At 40.8% G+C, this 23,869-nt stretch overlaps 1 protein-coding gene across 4 annotated transcripts in view; it reads right to left on the bottom strand.

Moving 5' to 3' along the window:
• ATRN (attractin) overlaps positions 1-23,869 on the bottom strand; it is a 186,830-nt gene that overhangs the window by 71,861 nt on the left and 91,100 nt on the right. For all 4 annotated transcript variants that reach the window (XR_010119363.1, XM_055264937.2, XM_063633463.1 and 1 more), the window contains exons 12-19: positions 20,813-21,033; positions 17,764-17,885; positions 16,668-16,806; positions 14,891-15,081; positions 11,308-11,527; positions 9,584-9,769; positions 8,786-9,019; positions 2,363-2,500 (exon numbers count right to left, since the gene is read on the bottom strand). Coding sequence is in view for 3 of the 4 variants with exons in the window: in XM_055264937.2 (XP_055120912.2) it covers positions 2,363-2,500; positions 8,786-9,019; positions 9,584-9,769; positions 11,308-11,527; positions 14,891-15,081; positions 16,668-16,806; positions 17,764-17,885; positions 20,813-21,033 (1,451 nt within the window). In the remaining variant the exon portion in view is untranslated. The remainder of the gene's footprint in view (positions 1-2,362; positions 2,501-8,785; positions 9,020-9,583; positions 9,770-11,307; positions 11,528-14,890; positions 15,082-16,667; positions 16,807-17,763; positions 17,886-20,812; positions 21,034-23,869) is intronic.

Here is a 23,869-nt window from a genome sequence, read left to right as displayed (position 1 = left end):
ATGGATGCTGAAGTCAGAATCATGAGTGTCTGACGCTTGGCTCTGCTGAGACTGGGGGAAGGTGTGTAATGTATAGTGAAAAGCAAAGGCCTTACGTCCATCTGCCTGGGTTTGAATCCAGCATCCTCTACTTGGCTCTTCTGTCACTCTGGGAATGCTACTTAACCTTTCTGAGTTTCAGCTTCCTTGTCCATATGATGGGGATAACAACAGTACCTATCTCATAGGGGTGTTTGTGATGATATGTATATGATGTCTCAAACACAGTAAGCATTCAAGAAATCATGGCTACTATCCTTACCTAAGGACTATACAATTTTAAGAAGAAAACATCAAAGACTTGGTGCCATTTGTAGTATTCTAAACACCACGCTTTCTACCGTGGATTAGGACTCTGAAAAATAAGGCAAATTGTACTCAGGCCCTGTAGATCTCACAGAGGAAAATGTGATGCTTCTAGATAGCAGCTGCTGATGTGGGTCTGATGGCATCTGGAAGCACAACCAGCCCAGTAGTTAAGGTCAGCACAGACTGGATGTGGTTCTCAGCTTGGCCACATCTCACTGTGAGACCCTGGGCAGTTTACTTGATCCTGGGGATAATAAAAGCACCTGTATCTTGAGTGGCTAACAGCACAATGCCTTGTACACTCCACCACTCTGTTAGGTACTCTGGTTACTGTCTAACGGATTAAGTCTATTCACAAAGAGTGGGGAAAACATTTTTACCAAATACCTTTTAATCTGAGCAAGAACTTTTACTTAGGAGTAGTGGGGAATGGCATTAGAAGGGTAATAAGAATTGCCTACATCTACTGAGTATTGACTAGTATCCTGAGGAACATGTGTCATGTACTGCTCTGCTTTCATCTTAACAACCACCCTATTATTAGGAGGAAACTGAACCCCAGGGAGAGTAAGGGACACACAGCTAGAACCCTGCCACTCTCCTGGCTGGTCTTGGATCAGATCAGATTCTGAAGGGCCATGCCAAAGAGTTTGGAGTTGGGATCTGGGGAGTAGGTAGAGATTTCCCTATGTTGTTTACTTTTCCTGCTCAGAACTTTGAAAAGTCTTTCAACTATAGTACTCATTATGTTTTTTGGCTGGAAACTAGAATAAAAAAAGCAGTTCATTAATATCACTTGTCGTAATTTTTGTTCTCATAATAAAATGTCCTATTGCTTGCAGGCTTCTATTTGACATAAATGGGGAAACACAGGACTTTTTTTTTTTTTTTTGAGACTAAGTCTCACTCTGTTGCCCAGGCTGGAGTGCAGTGGCGTGATCTTGGCTCACTGCAACCTCCGCCTCCCAGGTTCAAGCAATTCTCATGCCTCAGCCTCCTGAGTAGCTGGGATTACAGGCCCCCGCCAACATGCCCAGCTAATTTTTCTATTTTTAGTAGAGATGGGGTTTCACCATGTTGGCCAGGCTGGTCTCAAACTCCTAACCTCAAGTGATCCACCTGCCTTGGCCTCCCAAAGTGCTGGGATTACAGGCGTGAGCCACTACACCCAGCCAACACAGGACTATTTAAACCTTTAAAATACACTATAAGTATTGAGGAGTCTGCCTCTTGGTTAAAAAGCCTGTGTGTGATTTTTCAGGCCTGACCACAGGCAATGACATAGCCTTTACCTGGCTGCCCAGGGGGAAGGGGGCCCTCCCCACAGGCAGAGCACGACCTGTGAGGTGGACCTGTGTGGGGCTCTGAGAGAGGTGCAGTTAAGGACTCAGGTCTACCTCATGGGTCACGCTCCTTCACATGTTTACATTCCTAGCCCTGGAGCCTTCATTCCCAGGCTCCCAATCTGAGGCCTTGGGCTGAGGTCTCCTTCAGGCACCAAGAACTCCTGAGGCAGGGAGGAGGGGGAATTCAGAAGACACTTTCCTAACTCTGACTCCAACCCAGGACTTTCCCACTCCTAGCCCTTACACCTTGCCCTTTCCACAACCTTAGTGTCCATATACTGCTGGAACCTTTTGTCCGGGCCTCAGTGAGACGAGCCCCAAGACTTCCATGTCTGAGCTGATCCCTGACTATTGACCTGTGCCCTGTTCAATGGGAGGAAAGGAAACAGGGGAAGTTGGCACTTTCTTTGGTTTTGGGCCGTTGCTTATACCACTGCAGAATGTGGTCAAAGGCTTGACTCTTAACATTTTTGGCTTGTTGCTTTAACCAGCTACACTGAAACCTTGGTTCTTTCTTCCAGCTCAGCTGAGCTTCTGACCAGTATGATTTAATAAGAAATGTGGTATCCAAAACAAAGTGGCTTTTTTCCTCTTGGATATTCAGGTCAAATAGAAGTGCTGTGTTCCACACCGATTTGCCATGAGTAAACCTGACCAATTTGACTTACGCTGACATTTCCCTCCATTGGTGGGATCACCGTAGAAGCCAGATATGCAGGTCTCGCAGTGCTTGCCTGTGGTCAGGTTCTCACACTTCTCACAGATGCTCTGATTGATGCATTTACTGTGGCCGTTGCATTGGCAAGCTGGAAGAAAAAGAGTTTCAAGGGGTCTGTACCACAGAAGAACTGCATGTAGTAAGTTCAGTAAGATTTATCTGCAACTATCTCTGTAGTTAACTTATCTTTGATAAATCACCAAAACTGGCCCACTAAAAACTAATTTGAGAAATAAGATAAAAAATATCAAAGAAGAGTTAGTCCAGGAAAATTGAAAATGTATCACAGCAAGGTGAAAGCCCATAGTGATATTAAAAAATATTTTTTGTTGTTATTCACTAAAAAATAACGTATGCTCATGACGGTATATTTAAAAAATAGAAGGATGGGGAAAGATCATATACAATCCAACCACTGAGAGACCACTGTTCACATTTGATATGTTTTCTTCTGGTATAGAAAAATACCAGAAGAACATAATTTGCACAATTATATTCATATTAACATTCACCTTTCTTAACTTAGATCACAATTATTTTACCACCTTATTTCATCAATTATAAACAAAACTTCAAATGGCAGAATGATTTTGATGAATCTTAATAGTTATTTAACCATTCCCTTATATTCTAATATTTAGTTTGCTTTACATTTTTCATTATTAGAAAAATAACCATCTTTATGGATAAACATTTCCACAAGTGGGATTACTAAGACTCCTAATGGATATAGGGCTTTACAACTAGAAAGGTATATGAAGCTTGGACCTCTGAGGACTGCTCAGGACAGCTGCACAGGCTGTGCACTGCAGAACTCTAGGGGGGAATAGGATGGGGGAGACATTTACATAGTGCACAACCTGCACTGTAAGCAAAATCTGATTCTTCATATCTGCCTTGGTTGATCAGTGTGATGTAGTTTTCCACCATCTTGGCAACCTTCCATAGCCTTGTACTTGTTCTGTTTATGCACCTGTTAGTATTTGAGTGTTTGAAAGAAAACTCAGCTGGGTGTGGTGGCTCATGCCTGTAATCCCATCACTTTGAGAGGCCAAGGTGGGTGGATTACCTGAGGTCAGGAGTTCGAGATCAGCCTGGCCAACATGGTGAAACCCCGTCTCTACTAAAAATGCAAAAAATTAGCCAGATGTGGTGGCAGGTGCCTGTAATCCCAGCTACTTGGGAGGCTGAGGCAGGAGAACCGCTTGAACCCGGGAGGCGGAGGTTGCAGTGAGCCAAGAAAGCACCATTGCATTCCAGCCTGGGCAACAAGAGTGAAACTCCATCTCAAAAATAAAAGCAAGCATGCAAGCAAGCAAGAAAGAAAGCTCAAGGCAATGTGCCAGCTATCTTTAGGTGGCCCTACCACCCAAGGCTGGGAGGCACTTGGCACACCCATGAACATGCCAATTGCACCCAGCCACCCAGGTCCATTGCTCCTTCCTTCTTCCAATGAGGGAGAAGCGCACACCAGTCAACAACAGTCCAAGTGGACCAGAGCTGGAGTGTCCTGAGGCTGGCTTGCTAGCTTTTCCAGGACATCATACCACACTTTCACAACAGCTCGGCACACCCAACCACTGACCAATATTGACAGATCTACACGTTTAGGTATTAATACAAATTAACCTTTAGGATTAACCAGTATAAGAAAACTCTCAATCTCCGAATACCACCAGGATAAACATGCACAGCAACAAATCCTGAAGGAAGGGTTAATGCAAGAAATATGAGAGAATGAAAAACACGAATTTTAGTACATTCAACAAGGCTTAAATTATTGCATCCACAATATAAGAGAGCAAGCTCTTAAAAAAAAAAACCCTCACAATATTTAGAGCCCTTGCAAAATGTATAAGAATAAATAAAACCAAATTAGAAAAAAAAAATCCTTAACAGGTTAAATAGGAGACTACATATTGCTAAAGAGCAACCTGCAGGAAAATCCTATGAACTGGCCAGGTGCGGTGGCTCACGCCTGTAATCCCAGCACTTTGGGAGGCCAAGGTGGGCAGATCACGAGGTCAGGAGATCGAGACCATCGTGGTCTACATGGTAAAACCCTGTCTCTACTAAAAAAAAAAAAAAAAAAAAAAATTAGCTAGGAGTGGTGGCGTGCACCTGTAGTCCCAGCTACTTGGGGGGCTGAGGCAGGAGAATCGCTTGAACCCTGGAGGCAGAGGTTGCAATGAGCAGAGATCACGCCACTGCACTCCAGACTGGGTGAAAGAGTGAGACTCTGTCTCAAAAAAAAAAAAAAAAAAAAGAAAATACTATGAACTGTACATTAACAAATCTGATTACTGAGAAGAAATAGCCAAATTCCTAGAAAAACACAGATTACCAAAACTGACTCACTCAGAAAAAGAAAATCTGAATAGATCTATAACAAACAGATTGAATTATTAAAAATTTTCCCGCAAAGAAAAAGGCCAGGCCCATTTGGTTTCACTGGTGAATTCTATCAACATCTAAAGAAGAATTAATGCTAATCCTTGACGAACTCTTCCAGTAAATAGAGGAGGAGGAATATGTTCCAACTTACTCTAGGAGGCCAGTACTATCCTGCTATGAAAGCCAGATAGTAATCACAAAAGAAGAAAACCACAAACTTATATCCCCCTCATGAATGTACACACAAAATCCCCAACTAGCAAATAGAATCCAACAGCAGATTAAAATTATACATCGTGATAAAAAGTATACATCATGACTAAATGGGCTTTATCCCAGGAATGCAAAACTGGTTTAACATTCTTAATTAATGTAATACATAGTATTAATAGAATAAAGAACAAAATTTCATGATCATCTAAGTAGACACGGAAAAAGTGTTTGACAAAATCTAGCACTCATTTGTTACAAAACCCTCAAAAAACTAGAATAGAAGGAAACTTTCTCAACCCAATAAAGGGCATGTATAAAAAAATCTAAACCAATATCATATTTAATAAAGACTGAATTATTTTCCCCTAAAAAAAGGAACAAGACAATGATGTACACTGAAAACTACAAAACAATGCCAAAAGAAAGTAAAGAGGTAAATAAATACACATTCCAGGTTCATAGGCTAGAAGATTTAACCTTGTTAAGACAGCAAGGGCCAGGCATGGTGGCTCACACCTGTAATCCCAGAACTTAGGGAGGCAGAGGCGGGAGGACTGCTTTGAGCTCAGGAGTTCAAAACCAGCCTGGGAAACATGGTGAAACCCTGTCTCTAAAAAAATACAAAAATTAGCTGGGTGTTGGTAGCTCATGCCTATAGTACCAGCTACTCGAGAGGCCGAGGCTGGAGAATCACTTGAGCCTGGGAAAGCGGAGGTTGCAGTGAGCCAAGATAGCACCACTGCGCTCCAGCCTGGGTGACAGAGTGAGACCCTCCCTCAACAAACAAACCAACCAACCAAACAAACAAACAAACTGGCAATATACCCCAAATTGGTCAGTAGATTGAATGCCAACCTTATCAAACCAGTTGGCTTTTTGTTGTTGCAGAAAACGGCAAGCTCATCCTAAAATTAATATGAACATGCAAGAAACCCAGAATAGCTATAACAGTCTTGGAAAATAAGAACAAAGGTGGAGGACTTAGACTTCCCAATTTTAAAACTTATACAAAGCCACAGTAATAAAAACAGTGTAATACTGGCAAAAGGAGAAACGTAGGTCAACAGCACAGAAATGAGAGCTTAGAAATAAGTTCCCAGATTCACAGTCAACTGATTTGCAACAAATGTGCCAAGAAAATTCAATGGTTAAAAAAAAAGTCTTTTCAACAAATGGTGCAGGGACCACATCCATAGGCAAAAAGAGTCTGGACCCCTACCTCACACCATACACAAAAATTAACTCAAAATGGATCAAGGACCTAATGTAACACACAAATCTATGAAACTTTTCAAAGAAAACTTAGGAGCAAATCTATGTGATCCTGGGTTACTTGGGCACTGATTTTCTAGATACAATACCAAAAAGCACATGGGATAAAACAAAACATTGATACATGGAACTTAATCAAAACCGAAAACTTTTGATTTCAAAAGGCATATTAAGAAAGTGAAAAGAAACTCATATAATGGGAGAAAGTATTTGCAAATAATATATCCAATAAGGGACTTCAGAATTCATGAAGAACTCTTACAACTCAATAACAAAAAAGACAACATAACTGAAAAATGGGCAAAGAATTTGAGTAAATATTTCTCCAAAGAAGACATACAAAAGGCTAACTAATGCAGCTGATGTTCATTTCATTAGTTATCAGGAAAATACAAATCAAAACAACAGTGAGATGCCATTTCTCATCCACTGGAACAATTTTAATTAAAAAGATGGTCAGTAACAAGTGTTGGCAAGGACGTGGAAAAACATGAACCTTCATATGATGTTGGTGAGAGCATAAAATGGTGCAGCTACTCTAGAAAACCTCATGCCTATTATTCCTCGTTTCCATCCCCAGCCTTAGGAAATCACTAAACATCTACTTCCTGCCTTTGGACATTTCATATAAATGGCATCATGCAATGCATAATCTTTTGTACCTGGCTTCTTTCACATAGCATGTTTTTTTAGGGTAATTCATGTCAGAAAATAATACTGCAGCTACTCTAGAAAACCTCATGCCTATTATTCCTCGTTTCCATCCCCAGCCCTTGGAAACCACTAAACATCTACTTTCTGCCTTTGGACATTTCATATAAATGGCATCATGCAATGCATAATCTTTTGTACCTGGCTTATTTCACATAGCATTTTTTTTAGGGTAATCCATGTCAGAAAATAATGCTGCAGCTACTCTAGAAAACCTCATGCCTATTATTCTTCATTTCCATGCCCAGCCCTAGGAAACCACTAAACATCTACTTTCTGTCTTTGGACATTTCATATAAATGGCATCATGCAATGCATAATCTTTTGCACCTGGCTTCTTTTACATAGCACGTTTTTTTAGGGTAATCCATGTCAGAAAATATGTCAGTACTTCATTCCTTTTTATTGCCAAGTAACATTACACTGTATGAATATACAACACTTTGTTCATCCACTTGCCAGCTAACAGGTATTTGGCTTGTTTTCACTTTTGCTTATTACGAATAATGTTGCTATGAGCACGATGCTATGAAGAATGATGCTACAGGCATAAGCATTTATATACAAGTTTTTGGGTAATACACGTTTTCAATTTTCTTGGGTATGTACCTAGGAGTAAAACTGCTGGGCCATATGATAACTCTATATTTAACTTTTTGAGGACCTGCCAACCTGCATGAGAGTTCCAATTTCTACATATCCTTGCCAATACTTGTTATTACCTGTTTTATTGATTACAGCCATCTCAGTGGGTGTAAAGTGGTATCTCATTGTGGCTTTGACTTGCATTTCTTGGTAATGATGAATGATATTATCTTTTCGTGTGCTTATTGGCCATTTGCATTTCTTCTCCGGACATATGTCTATTTAAATCCTTTATCCATTTCTTAATTGGGCTGTCTTTCTATTGTTGAGTTTTAAGAGTTACGTGTTCTGGACATTAGATTCTTACTAGATATATACTTTGCAAATATTTTCTTCCATTCTCTGGGTTTTCATTTTACCAGATATATTCTTGATATTAATGAAAAAGCAGAGATTTAAATATTTCGTTAAAAAGTTAACTCCTAGTGGATTAAAAACAGAATTGCAGGTCCCCCATATCTTAGTATGGAAAAAAGGGAACACAGGAAATTTGATCCAGTTTAGTAGACAAAAAATTGGTTCCCGGTGTTAGTTTACATTTTCCTGTTCTATTTCCTTTTCTGAGAATGGCTTCTTTATCTCCAATAACCACTTTTTCTGTTGGGTTCACATTTAGCTTCTTATTTTTTCCCTGGAGGGTGGGAGTTTATATACTCTGGATGATCATCAGTTGTTACATACAGTGCAGGTATTTTCTCCCGGTCTGTCTCTGCCCTTTTAGCTTTGTTTACAGTGGACTTTCCCTTGCAAAGTCCTCACAAAAAGCCCTGTTGTCAATGGCACTATCTGACAGGCTCTTAGAGAAGTTCTTGACCGCTAATCTCTGAGGAGTCTTTGCACCAGCCCAGCCTCTCCCAATTGTTCTAGAAGCCCACAGACACACTGCTGAGTGGTCACTTCAAGTCTGAATCAAAGGCCAATTTCTTAGAATTGGTTTCTTAGGAACCCACCACCACTCCCAGCAGGTCCAGGTCAGGCCTTGGACCAGCTTCTGGTCTATTCCTTCTTGTACCAACCATTAGGAGGAAGGGAAGGGGCTGAGGGGAGGGAGTTACATATACACAACGTAGCTTTCAAGGTTTTATTCTTCATAAATCGGTAGTGAAACACTTGAATTTGGATATGCAAGGCATCTTACCTGGACAGTGAATGAAAGACCAGTTGTATCTGCTGTCCTCTAGACACATGCTGGAATTGAGCAGGGGCTGTGGATAGAAATTTCCTGTAGGGGCTTGCGAAGGCATCTTCACCGGTCCTTTATAGGAACCCTCTATGCATTTCCCTTTGCCAGTATTGCTGGGATCAGTACACCAGCCACAGCCTGGTTGCTCCAAGCAATGACTACAGGTACAGTAGCCTGAACAATTTTCAGCTATTAAAAAAAAAAAGTTGCAATTGACTATCACAGGTAGATCTGAATTCACTGTATTTAAATTACATTTTTCTTTAACAGACTATTCAACTGGCTTGAGTCAAAAATACTATTCTGTCTTGATTATTTAAAAGAGATAAGGAATGTAAAGAGCCCAGTATTTTGCCCAATACATAACAGAGATGACCCTTCCCTCCTCTCTCAATCCCAGGATGTTGAAGGCAAAAGGGGCCTTAGAGGTTATCTATTGGAAAGCATTTACTTTACAAATTAGGAAATTCAGATATGGAGATATTACATGGATTGAGCAATAAGAAGTTGGACAAGTTATTTCTGTACTCTGTGATCTATCCTACATTTATTTACTGTCAGTGTGCCTGATTCTGTATGAAGGTTCTCAATAGGCAGCAATGTCTCGATGGCAGTCTCTGGTCAGGTTTGAGCAGAGGTCATGTCCAGTCTTGTTTCTAAAATGTTCAGAGGCTTGACAGCACAGCCTCATGGCTGAGTTGTTGCCTATACAGAGGGCATGCATAAGTGCCTGGGGCTCCCTTTTTCACTTACGGGGGCAGGTGCTCATTGTATACCATTCCATACACTGGCCGAAAGGGAAGGAGGCCACGTAGGCATTGGAGTCCACACACTGCTTCATGTTGCTGCACCACATGCACTCAGAGCTGCCACTGGTGCAATCTCCACATGCTGTCCTCAAGGCACATGGTGTCCGGCACTGCTTGGCACTGTGGTTTGCTGGGAATGAAACCCAAGAGAGACACTTAGAGCTCCCACCATGTCTGCTAAGGTCAAAGACCTTTCTTTCTTTCTTTCTTTCTTTTTTTTTTTTTTTTTTTTTTGAGATAGAGTCTCACTCTGTCTCCAGGCTAGAGTGCAGTGGCACAATCTCGGCTTACTGCAACCTCCGCCTCCTCGGTTCAAGTGATTCTCCTGTGTCAGCCTCCCAAGTAGCTGCGTCATCACGTCTGGCTAATTTTTTGTATTTTTAGTAGAGATGGGGTTTCACTATGTTAGCCAGGATGGTCTCGATATCTTGACCTTGTGATCCACCCGTTTTGGCCTCCTAAAGTGCTGGGATTACAGGTGTGAGCCACTGTGCCCAGCCAAGACTTTTCAAATGTGGGTGATGACCCATTAATGTGCCATGAAATCAATTAAATGAGAGAAAATACAAAACAATAAAAGTCATCAAGTACTGTTTAGTCAAGTGTATTTACACACTTGTGGAAAAAATAAATTTTCTTTTCAAAGAGCATTAAGGACAAAGATGAGGAAACAGTGAATCTTTCCATAAAAGTAGGGCTGTAAGCCCCTTAGAATTTGGGGACCCAGGATGAACTTTAGGGGTTTTACAATCCACTTGAATATGTAAAATCTCATGTTTGCAATTTTGGAGGGAAGAAGGTCCACGGCATTCATTAAGTTCACCAAAGGATTCAGAATTCTGAAAGGCTGCTGGGCAGCTCCCCTAGAGAAGTTTAGAAATCAATATTTAGAAATCTACAATGCTATGAATTCTCTTCTACACCTCTGTAATTCCTCAAATTACTTTCCCAAAACTGGACACAATGCGAATGGAGTCCAGCCTCCCAAAACAACCCACAATTCCACCGACTGCTTGTGAGTCCCTCTGCAGGAGGAGGAGGCTTATTTTGGGTTGTCTTTATGCTGCAGCAGCTACCCCTGGGCCTGCCTTTAGTTAGCCGAAATGTAGCCCAGAGAGACTGAAAGCTGGGAAGCTACTCCGAGTGTCTGTCCGCTCAGTACTCTCCCACAGCTTTCGCGCAGTTCTGGGTTGCTTCTGTCCTCGCTTACAGAACTGCTCTCATCACTTTTCTCTCTGTTGACACTACCTTTCTGAACACTGTCCCCGCAGTGACTTGCTTGCTTTACTCATCTTTTCTTTGCTTTTATTTTCCTTTTTTGTTTTTTCTTCCACAGCATTTCTCTGCCAACATCAATAAATTTGCTTTTCAGAGCAATTCTCAATACTTTTTCTGGTCAATAAACCTATCAATCTCATTGTTAATTGGAATACCAGTTTCTTTGAGTAGTGTTAGTTATTTTTGGTTTTGCTTATAATTAAAACTATTCAGGGTCCCAGAATATTTCCTTCTGCTTCTGAAATCTGGGTTATACTCTTCTTTGCATGCTTGAAATCAATACTTCATCTGTTTTCATGACTACTTCGCGCATCTCAGCAATGAACTATGCCTCCTATGGCTTCTCTCACAATAAACTCTGAATACCACCTAATTCACCTGTGAACTTACCAGGCCTTTCACAGACGCTACCATTGAGTGGGTTGATGCAGGTTGCAGCCTTCAGTCCCCGAGTACTGGGTTCTGATAAAATTCCACAGAATCCAGCATCGCTGGGCTCAGATGGCATCCACTGTAGTAAACTATTTGTAAATGGGGACATATCTTCCCAGCACCAGTAGGACACATTAATCTTCCGAAGGCCGACCCATGGGGTTAAGGTGAGCTTGGACTAAAGGCAAAAGAGACACAATTATGAATACAACTAGTATCTTTTTTTTTTTTAGTTTAAATTTTGGAGATGGAGTCTTGCCATGTTACCCTACCTGGTTTCAAACTCCTGAGCTCAAGCAATCCTCCCACCTTGGCCTCCCAAAGTGTTGAGATTACTGGCATGAGCCCCTATGCCTGGCCTGAATATAACCAACATCTTGACCAAAACAAGCTTCTAGATAAAAACCACCAAGTTAAGTATACCCCACAGACACAGGAAAACCTCTTTATCCCTTGACTCAGCCATGGTAGATTAGGATAGATCATCACTTCAATATGGCCATTTTATAAAGGATAAAAATGTAGCTCAGAGAAGATAATATATCAAAAATTCACAGAAATTATAGCAAAGCAGTATTTAAGTTCTCAAATGTCTATAGGAAGAGATGGCTACCCCCAAACACAGGTTGAGTATCCCTAATCTGAAATCCAAAACACTCCAAAATCTAAAACTTTTTGAGTGCCAACATGATGGATGCTGAAGAAAAATGTTCACTAGAGCATTTTGGATTTCCAGATTAGGGATGCTGAACTGGTTAGTATAATGCAAATATTCTAAAATTCGAAACACTCCTCGTCCAAAGCATTTTAGATAAGGGATATTCAACTTATACCACATTTGCTTTATCCATTCATCTATCCTGGCACTGGATTTTATAGGGAATAATAGGACAGTGACACCTGGGACAGTCTGTCTTCTGCTCTCCTGAAATTTCCTCCTCATTGCAATTTTTAACAAGTTTTAAAAATCAAAATATAAAGTTTAGCCAAGAAATGGTAAGTATTCCTAATTTTGGTAGTTATAAAACAAAAGATATACTGTATTTCCCTCCCTTTGTTTTCTTTTGAGACAGGGTCTCGCTCTGTTGCCCATGCTGGAGTGCAGTGACATGATCATGGCTCACTACAGCCTCAAACCCCTGGGCTCAAGCAACCCTCTTGCCTCAGCCTCCCAAGTAGCCGGAACTACAAGTATGTGCCACAATCATGCCCAGCTAATTTTTTAAAAAAACTTTTTGTAGAGATGGGGTCTCCCTATGTTGCCCAGGCTAGTCTTGAACTCCTGGGCTCAAGCAATCCTCCCTCATTGGCCTCCCAAAGTGCTGGGATTACAGGCATGAGCCACCACATCCAGCCTATTTCCATTTTTGAGAGGAAAAAATACACATGCCTACTAAAAGACCTAAAAAAAAATAGATCCAAAAGAAAGAAAATTAAAAATACTTTTTAAAGGCCCTTCAATAATTTCTTTGCCTTCATGATAAAATTCAAATCCATTACTATTGTAGCCATGACCTCGCAGGGTCTGGCCTTGGTTCCTTCTTGAGGCTCAACTATAAAAATCCCCTCCCATCCAGCCTGCAGCCAACCATGCAAACTTACCTGCAGCTCACTCAAAGAGCCACTCCCTTAATCATCTCCCTCTACATCTCACAGATGGGGGCACTAATTAATGCACAGGAAGCCCTTCCCTCTTCGACATCCTAATTCACTCCTTCTCACCTTCAGGGGTCACCTCCTTCCAGCTTTCTACCAGGCAGTCTCTGTCCTAAAGGTTAGGTTAGGTGCCCTTTCTTGTTTTTCCATAAAAATCTGGGCTCTACCAACTGGGCTACATCTACAGGTATAGCTGTGGAAGGACATTACACTTCAGTTGTCTCTCATCTGTCAGTCTTATCATTAAGACTGTGAATTTCTGTTTCATAAACGTGGCCACAGTAGATTAGAATACCCAGAAACGTTTAGAGTTAGAAAACCTAAGGAAGAGAGAAAGGGTACCAGAAGTGTATCTGTGGCCACCTGGTTGAACCCTTTTAACTTCTGTGGACTTGAGAGTCATTGTTAGAGATGCCAGGGTAATAAGCAAAGCTGGGTGCCATCCATTTTCTGAGGGAGTGAATGACTATGAGAAAGGTCAGCTGCCAGCCAAGGATAGAATGTGGAAGAGACCCACATTTGGACATGGAAAGAGAAACAACAGAGACAGTCACCAATGGAGATTCTGAAATCTGAAAAAGCTATCAAAATATTATGAAATACCAAATGTGGCCACAGTAGCCTGAGGTAAACACACTAAGAATATATCACTAATGTTTGAGTGTCCATACCCTATCTAAGTTGCACCGAAAAAAGGGACTAATTGGAGAAAAGTAAATACAGGGCACCTCCTACCAGTCTCAGAATGGCCCTATAGGTGGTACACAGAGGCCACAGGCAGCCAAGACCCAGGCCACATTTCCATACCTTCACATGAAGAAGGCTGTACCCAAGGAAGTGTTGCCCTCAACTCCCCCCTGCTTGGTAAGAGCATTTCCACTAAATGTTTCTGTACCACAGCTGAAACTGCTGAAAGAGCTTTGTTCTATGAGTCTACTTAACTGAGGGTAGGATCACAATTTATGACTCTGGACTAAAAATGACAAAATGTGATCATGGAATATCGACCATAAGCCCCCTGAGAGCACTGGGTGGACAGGCAAAGAACTTGAGCCTTTCTGGGCTTAGAAACTCTTGACAAGAAGGTGCTCTCTTCTTTTGAGATGGCTGGGCTATGAAAGACCCAAGGAGACGTACATTTCTTTTTTTGTTGTTGTTGTTGTTTTTTTGTTTTGAGATGGAGTATCGCTCTGTCGCCCAGGCTGGAGTGCAGTGGCGCAATCTCGGCTCACTGCAACCTCCACCTCCTGGATTCAAGCAATTCTCCTGCCTCAGCCTCCTGAGTAGCTGGGACTACAGGCGCATGCCACCATGCCTGGATAATTTTTGTATTTTTAGTAGAGACGGGGTTTCACCATATTGGTCAGGCTGGTCTTGAACTCCTGACCTCAGGCAATCCACCTGCCTCAGCCTCCCAAAGTTCTGGGATTACAGGTATGAGCCACTGCATCTGGCTGAGATGTACATTTCTTAGTGGTAATTATACAGTTTATGCACTATTATAATACCTTAACTCCAAGGAACTCAGGTGGCTTAATCCAACCTAGCTAATTATCAGTGACCTCTCTTTCTCCCCTAGCAGAATCCAGAGGTAAAACAGGTATGAAATCATCTACTGATGTCACCAGATTATGTACACATATACATGTTACAATTCATTCCCCATATAATTATTCATAGATCTTATATATACAAAGTATTAAAAATTTTAAGAGGAAGAGACTCTGACAGCACAAACCCACAGTCCCTCAGGCTGCGTTCACCAGCACTCCCCTTCTTGCCAAGCACGTCACACGTATCCACAGCCTTCCACATGCAAGCTGCAGTCATGCCCTTGGTAGAAAGGTGGATACCAGAAACTTAAGTTTTGAGGATTTTAACTCACCATGCTCTGAGATGACTGCATTATTCGCAGCTGCTTAAGAACAAATTCTACCTTCTTCTGGGTTGTAAGAGAAGCCAAAAGGGCATTGTGGTTCCTACAGAACAATTTAGCATTGTCATAATTCTCCTTGGCAGTAGTAATTTTCAAACATGAGTTTCCAACCAAATGCCAGCCAATGCCACAGATATTTTCTTTCATTAAGGGGAAAAGAGAAAAAAAAGAGTTTTAGAAATCAGACAAAACTACTATGAGTTCAAATTATTGAATACCGAAATGGCCTTTCTTATTTAAATTCTAGGTACTTCATTAGGATGTGGGAGCCTCTGACACATTATTAAGGACCAAATGTAGAATACAAGAATTTTAAAATGTTTACTAGTGATATCTCCCGGATCCTAAAAAGCATATTCTGAGGCCACTTATCCTATGTCTTAGAGGAAAATACCAGTTTGGTGCCAATATTAGACTGGTACACTTCCTTCTGAAGAACAATTAGAAAGAAAACTAAAATCCTAAGTGAAGAGCAGACAAATGAATATGTATATTGGAGGGCTGGAGTAAAAACTGCAAGAATGGAAATGCATCAAGGAATTAACAAATCTATAGTCTCCAAAAGCTGCACTGTTTTCATATCATCAGGTGGAAGGTACAATCAAATGTACAAAGCATCCCAAAAGCAAGGTGAGAAGGTCCTTCTTGAGAAACAACCCAAGTGATATGGCTATAGCATACAAGGCAAGCTTGTAATCTGCTATCTGTGATCATCCTGAACCCACACAAGGTACTGCACAGAAGCTATGAATGCTTCCTGGAAGACAATGAAAGAACAAAGCAACTTCACCAGAACCAAAGTACTTCGGAGACAGCAACAATGTTTATTAACAGTAACAGTCACTGAGATAAAAGAAAGGTACCATGGGAAAGAGATCATTTAAGAACAGACAAAGACTTGCTCCTCACAGTGTAGCAGTCGACTAGATAAAATGCACACTCTAGGCCCCACCCCACACTTGCACCAGAATATGCCTTTCACAAGATTCCCAGGTCTTTTACTGTACCTTAAAATTTGAGACACACTGAGATACAGAAAAGAGTCCCACTCTGCAAGCTGAATCAAAAACTTCCAAGGGACATTCAAAAAGGGCCTGGTCCAAACCAACTTCCCTGAACAAGCTCAGATGTTGTGCAGAGACAAGAAAGTTACCCTTCCTGGACCATCCTGGTCCAAATATATCACAGTGGTTCGATCATGGCTGGCTGGTCTCAGGCCCTGAATTAATCATCCTGAACCTCAGAAGTAGGATATATTGAGGTTTTCAGGGCTGGAGATCACCCCTAAAAGGTGCTGCTGACAGAAGTATCTATCCCCTCCTTCTCAGAGAAGGCCCATTAGCAGGTGCCAACAATTAAATCCCAGTGGTTAATAAGAAGTACTCTCCATAAAGTGCTCAGCACTGAGACATCATGGTCTAGTCCCAGGTTATCAAAGGTGGATGGGAAAGAGACAAGGAGCAGCCTCAGTGATACAGAACCAAGCTGTCACTCAATTCTACAGAGGAGCGAAGGATGTTTCACTTTATTTCAAAGGACAGTAGGAGCAAATACTTAACAACTGTATTTTAGTTAAAAACAAAAAATCCCATAATACTGCTGTGGGGGATGAATGGACAGAATTAGCTTTTCCCCTCTGCTAGGTTCAACCTAGGCTGCACAGTGTTGGGGGAAGCGGGGTGAAGTATTGGACCCACACACACCAAGATGACCCTGCAAGGCCTACCGGGCAGGGCAATGCACTCCTGATTCCGGGGCTCCCACTGGCAGTTCTGGTCCAGAGCACAGCTCCTGCAGCTGGTCTTCTTGTTACAGTAGTACATGGGGTTATCCTTGGGGCAATTCTCATACCTAAAAATGGAGATCTAGAACACAGTGGACAAAAGCTTTTCTCTTGTATCCACAGAGAGAACTTATGGTGAGGACCAACAGGATACTATAGGCAACAAAATCTAATTGAGGAAGCAAACTGCAAATAGATAGATAGATAGATAGATAGATAGATAGATAGATAGATAGATAGATAGATAGATGGATGGATGGATGGATGGATGATAGATAGATAGATAGATAGATAGATAGATAGATAGATAGATAGATAAGTTGCAGTAGCTCTGCAGTGGGAACACTGCAATGGAATGTTCTGCTCAAGGACATGCTTTTAACTGGCAAGGAAGCAGCCCACTCTTTTAAACACCATGCCTCAACCTGCTCATCTGTAAAATGGGAATGTTGAACTTGATGCTTTTCAAATGCTCACTTCAAAAGTCTGAACGTTTTCTATTTTATGAACTGCATGAGACTGACAAAAAGTCTTGTAAGCTGTCAAAAACTATAAAAGCCTGGGTCATCTTATAACTTAAATTTAAAAATCTATGTATGATGAGCAGTGAGATTATGCCAAACCAAGATATAAAACAAGGAGATTTTGCAAAGTCTGTCATTTCCACAGTTCAATATGGGCCGCTATACACCTGACTCACTCTCAGTCTCAAACCCTAACTTTATCAAAACCTGGCACTGGTAAAGTGAGGTCACTATTAGATGCCTCAAACCAAGGATCCAGTGCTCAGTCACAGCCATGCCCAGGGACAACAGTCCTACCTTCTTCTAAAACACAATACACAAATTCCCAGGGCTAGTAGGACCCTTGGAATATACAGAACATCTCTTCCTAAAGGAAAACCTCAGGGAGAACAAAATCCAAATAGAAACCCATTTGAAAAGTAACTCTTGGCCATTATTTATACCATATATACTACAAAAGCTAAACCTATGACAAATTAGGATTTTTCTGAAATCCTTAAGAAACAGCCTCTGACCTGGCCTTCTGAGCAGCTGTGGTTCCTGGGGACACAATGGTCATTGCACCAGTGGCAATCATTGGTGTTGGCTGTACAGCTGTAACAATCTGTGTGCTGGTCACATCTGTCATGGTCAAGAGCTACAAAGAAAAGAAAATCTCATCAACTGGGACAACTTCAGTTGAGCACAATCTGAGACCGAAGTTAAAAAAAAAAATCGTAACAATGGTTAAGAAGTAAAATGAAGAATGAAACTGGCAGGAAAATATATTTGGTATGTTCTGGTTAAAATAATATTTAGAAATAGACAATCTAAAGAAACACTGTTTTGTACCCCAAAGAAAGAAGTACACAGAAAGTGAAAACAAGGACAGGCTAATTTAACAACTGTAAGATATAATGAAGGTAAATTCTGGCTCTTTGAATACTTTTCCTTCCAAGAAAAAAAAAAAACAACTAGTAATAGAATGAACACCAAAGAAGTCCAGGAGCCAAAATATTGTAGGATACCAAGTCATTCCTCCTAGTTATAAATGCAAGGCTAATTTGGGCACAGGAAGTAGGCAGCACCACAGAACTGCACAGGAGGCATTAGGCTGAGCTGCATTTTGTACATACATGTAAATTCAAGAGTGCAAGTTTGAGAACTTCTGGACTACTACAGACCTGCTGCATCTCCTGTTGACTCTAGAAAAGAGAAGCTGCACAGCCGGGCACGGTGGCTCACGCCTGTAATCCCAGCACTTTGGGAGGCTGAGGCGGGTGGATCACGAGGTCAGGAATTCAAGACCAGCCTGGCCAACATGGTAAAACCCCGTCTCTACTAAAAATAGAAAAATTAGCTGGCCATAGTGGCGCGTTCCTGTAATCCCAGCTACTCAGGAGGCTGAGGCAGGAGAACTGCTTGAATCAGGACCTGGGAGGCGGAGGTTGCAGTGAGCTGAAATTGCGCCACTGCACTCTAGCCTGGGCTACAGAGTGAGAATGTCTCAGGAAAAAAAAAAAAAAGAGAGAAGCTGCACAACCATGTTGTCTCATCTGTTCAACCATCTCGTGGACATGGCACGTGGGGGAATTCACAAACAGGAAAAGGCAGGTGCCACCCTCACAAAGACCCCAGCAGTTAGCTCCTTAGGCTGCTCTTCCTGTCCTGGTCATTATCCCAAGGATTGGGCCCACCCAGAAGGTGGGGTGAAACAGGGAACTGAAGTCTCAGGTGAGATGACAGCAAATGGGTTGATATAAACACCTAAGGTAATTCAACACTATTTCCTATAAACATGCACATTTAATTTGAACTTTTAAAATTTGGTTTAAAAATTAACTATTTCACTGATTTTATCCCTTTCAAGAGACGAGCTAACCCTGCTAAGTTCTGGTAATCTTGGTTCTCTAGCACCCACCAGCCCACCAATGAACCTGAGTGGGTTGCCTGGGTGGCCTGTTTTTTTGTTTCTGTTTTTGTTTTTTTTCTTTTTGAGACAGAATCTCATTCTGTCACCCAGGCTGGAGTGCAGTGGCACACTCATGCCTCACTGCAGCTTCAACATCCTGGGCTCAAGCCCTCTTGCCTCAGCCACCCTAGTAGCTGGGACTACAGGCATGCACCACCACGCCCATGAATGGCTAATTTTTGTGTTTTTGGTAGAGACAGGGTCTCATTATGTTACCCAGGCTAGTCTTGAACTCCTGGGCTCGAGCGATCCCCGTGCCTCAGCCTCCCAAAGTGCTAGGACTGCAGGCATGAGCCCCTGTGGCCGGCCCTGGGTGTTCTTACTGAGAATTTATGTTCACGAAAAGTTTAACTTGGAGCAGCATCCCAGGAATGAAAGCTGCTTCTATGCATCATAACTCTCAAGTTAACTGCAACACCAATCCTACTAGTAAGAAATTCAGCCAACATACTTTAAATTAATTGATGTAGAGACAACATTTTTACTTTTAAAGAACTTTCTGGCCATGCACAGTAGCTCATGCCTATAATCCCAACACTTTGGGAGGCCGAGGCAGGCAGATCACTTGAGGTCAAGAGTTCCAGACCAGCCTGGCCAACATGGTAAAACCCTGTCTCTACTAAAAATACAAAAACTAGCCGGACATGGTGGCAGGTGACTGTAATCCCAGCTACTTGAGGATTACAGGCTGAGGCATGAGAATCACTTGAACCTGGGAGGTGGAGGTTGTAGTGAGCTGAGATCACGCTGCTGTACTCAAGCCTGAGCGACAGAGACTCTGTCTCAAAATAAATAAATAAATAAAATAAAATAAAATAAAATAAAAAAGAACTTTTTAATATATTGCTTCACTGTACTGCATTGTGCTCTATGTCACAGCAATATAAGACAAGAAGCAAAGCAGGCAGAAGGAAGAAAACAGCTTGGAAAACATGACGGGAGGTTCTAGAAGCAGAGATCATCACCCATCCTCAGTAACTGTCTGTCTTGATATCACTGTTGTATCCAACTAGAGAAGCCAGACAAAAATACTTTGCAAGGACAGCAGCTCTCCTTCTCTCCACCAAAACAATTTACTTCAACATGGCTTTTCTGGGCTGACTCTCCTAATTTCATCCTTAATGTTAGATCTGCATCCAATATAGTAGCCAGTAAGCACAAATGTCTTTTAAATTAAAATTAAATTAAAAATTCAGTTCTTCAGTCACACTAGCTACATTTCAAGTATCTGATAGCCCGTGTGGCTACTGGCTACCATATCGGGACAGTCCAGACACAGAACATTTCCATCATCAAAAATAAAGTTCTACTGGATGGCACTGCCTCAGAGCAACTGCAGCCAGAATCTGGGGTCAGTATGCAAAGCCTATGCAATGCCAAGAAGGTTATGTCTCTATCACTCGCAGACAGCTTCCAGGAGCCACATGGCATGTTCCCATCTGAGATGTTTACTAACCAATTTTCAAATATCCAAAAACACTTTGTACAAGTTATTACTGAATAATTTTGGATAAGGTGAACATAAAAAGTATACATATGCTAAGTTCTTTCACAATTCAGATAAAATGAGGTCTCAAATTCATTAAAATCTAAGTAGAGAAAAAAAAGCATACTTCTTTTGGAAAAACATTCTGATTTTAACTTTTCTTCTTGTTCATCAGTTGCCAGCGCCCACGAGATACACTGAGACGACCCTGTGTCCCACACACACCGGATACCAGGTCCTGCTGCTAAACAAGCGGCTTCACTCCGATGCGCATCACACTGTTCCGAGGTGAATACCAGGATGTCACTGAGGAGCAGACTATTGAAACCACCGAACACATACATGGTGCTAAGAGGAAAAAGGGAGAGAAGAAATTTACCAGAGACTCAGATAACAATTGCATGCTATACTTTTTTTTTTTTTTTTTTTTTTTAAGAGACGGGATGTTACTCTGTTGCCTAGGCTGGTCTCAAACTCCTGGGCTCAAGAGATCCTCTCGCCTCAGCCTCCTGAGTAGCTGGGACTACAGGCACACACCACCACATCCAGCTACCATGATACACTTTTTACAGACAATCTTCAAACAAATCTTACACATCATAAGTCTTCTAAGAAATTATTTTTCAAGGTCTTAAAAAACATTCTTATTCCCTTCCTTTCCAAATTCCATCCTTTCATCCTGGCCTATAACACACCCAGAATAGTTCCAATAAGCTGCCTCTTCATCATAGCTACTGTATTAAAAAGTTCTCATGATAGCCTGGTGACTTCTAACCACGAGTCACTGGAAAATTTTAGTGTCAGGATATGCTCACATCTTTTAATGCTAAACAGCAATTCCATATCTTCATTTTTTAAATATTAAAAATAAAAATGTACAAATTTAAAGCACAGGTAAAAGCCTCTGTAATTAAAGTTGTGTCATACTGGTACATGAATATGAGCCCAATCATAAACAGATAAAAGCACACATGTACATTTAGTACACAGTAAAAGTGGCATCTTACATTAGTGGGAAAAGATGGTCTTTTTAGTAAATGGTATCAAGATAACTAAACATATAAAAAAATTGAATCTATTTCTCTATATTCTGGGATAAATTCCACATGGATCAGAGCATCTTCTGAAAAAAACAAAACACACAAGCAGTAGAAGAATGGGTGAATTTCTCTATAACCTGAGGGTGAAAAAAAACTGACTTAAAACCCAGAAGGTAGGGGAAAAGAAGATTGAAAAATCTGGTCATATGAATTAAAAAGACATTTTACGTGGAAATAATGCTATAAGCAAAGTAAAAAAAAATGATATGCTATGAAAAAAAGATTTACAAGTTATGTTATAGGTAAAGGACTATCCCTAACATAGAGGGGGGCTTCAGCCAGTTTTCAGAGAAAAAAATGCAAATGACCTTAAACATATGAGAAGATGCTCTAATTTCAGTGTGAGAAAAATGCGAATTAAAACTACACTGAGATAGCATTTCTCACCTATAAGACTAGCAAAAAAAAAAAAAAAAGCACAAAAAATTGACAATATACGGATTGATGAGACTATGGGGCAAAAGGCACTCTCACACACTACTGCTGGGCATGTAAAATGGTGCAGCCTACAGAGGGATTTGGCAAGCTCTAATAAAACTTTGCATTTACTTTTTGAACCTGAAATCACATTTCTAGAAGTCTAGCACAAAGATAGAATAGCAAAAATACAAAAAGAAGTACATGAGGCTATTCACTACAGCATTAACCCACTTATGCCAGAGGGCAATATTTTTTTGTGAAAAATCAGACCTTAGGGATGACCTTGAGCAGCAGGATATAAATAACTCCCACAAGCTTATCATTCCAATAATGGAACACTAGGCATAAATGAGTTAATGATAATAGCAAAAGACTCAAACAGCCTCAAATGTCCATCAGTTGGGGATGTGACAAACTATAATACATCCACATAATGAAATATTAGGCAGATGTAAAAGGCATGAGGAAAATTTCTACATACGTCTATGGAGTGAGCACCAGTATATACTGTTATGTGGGGGAAAAAATGGAACGCAGAGAAAAGTATTCAAACAATGTAGCCATTTATCTATCGAGGGAACAAGAAGGTCAAACACACCAATGTGCACAAATACTTCATTTTCCTTTTTAAAAAGAACACCACAGTTTCTCTTTAACCTGCCTTCTTAAAAAACCTAGAAACAATAGCCAACCCAGGAGCAATGAATACAACTAGTGCTTAGATTGTGCATATTTAAAAACCATTCTTTCTCCCTCCTGTCACCCCTTAAAAACTAGAACTTTTTAGAGAAAAACCCAATTTCATGTCTGGATGAAGAACCGTTCACAATGAGTCAAGCAGATCTTGTTATACTGGAAAGAAAAGAAGACTAGGGTAGTATCAGATAAACTCAAAAGCTAACATAAAGATGCCCTCACTGGCTAAAGATGGAAAATGTTTGAAATTTAATAAAAACACAAACTACAAGAGATTAAAACACATGAAATATTTTTAAATCCATGAGTTCATAATGATACACATCTCCCATCCCCTGAAAAAAAAAAAAAACCTAATTTGTCATCTTTGGACAATGCTAAGAAATTAGTACATTATTTTGAAAATTGGTAAACAAAGGGAAAGAAATAAACTTATGAAGTGATCTTGCCAAGATACTGAAGTGAATCTGATCAAGTTAATTTGTAGGAAGTTTAGGAGAGAGACCAATATGTTATATGAAAGCCAGGATACAATAATCAAAATCTGGACTACGGGAAACTCTACAGGACAAACAACCCAGTCTCTTTAACAAGTAAGGGGGAAAATTATGGATGGGGTCCCTACAGATCAAGAGAAACTTCAGAGACATTTTAACCAATTGTAACATATGGATCTTATTTGGATTCTGAGTTGAACAAACTAAACTTGAACATCACACTTCCGGGACTGTTGTGAGGTGGGAGGAGGCGGGAGGGACAGCATTAGGAGATATACCTAATGCTAAATGACGAGTTAATGGGTGCAGCAAAACAACATGGCACATGGATACATATGTAACAAACCTGCAAATTGTGCACATGTACCCTAAAACCTAAAGTATAATCTTAAAAAAAAAAATTGAGACAATTAGGAGATGTAAACACTGAATGGACACTGAGAGATATTAAAGAACAACTTTTTTTTTTTT

This window comes from Symphalangus syndactylus, chromosome 24 (assembly GCF_028878055.3).
Source record: "Symphalangus syndactylus isolate Jambi chromosome 24, NHGRI_mSymSyn1-v2.1_pri, whole genome shotgun sequence".
Lineage (NCBI taxonomy): Eukaryota > Metazoa > Chordata > Mammalia > Primates > Hylobatidae > Symphalangus > Symphalangus syndactylus.
This window is presented reverse-complemented; position numbering and strand designations above follow the sequence as displayed.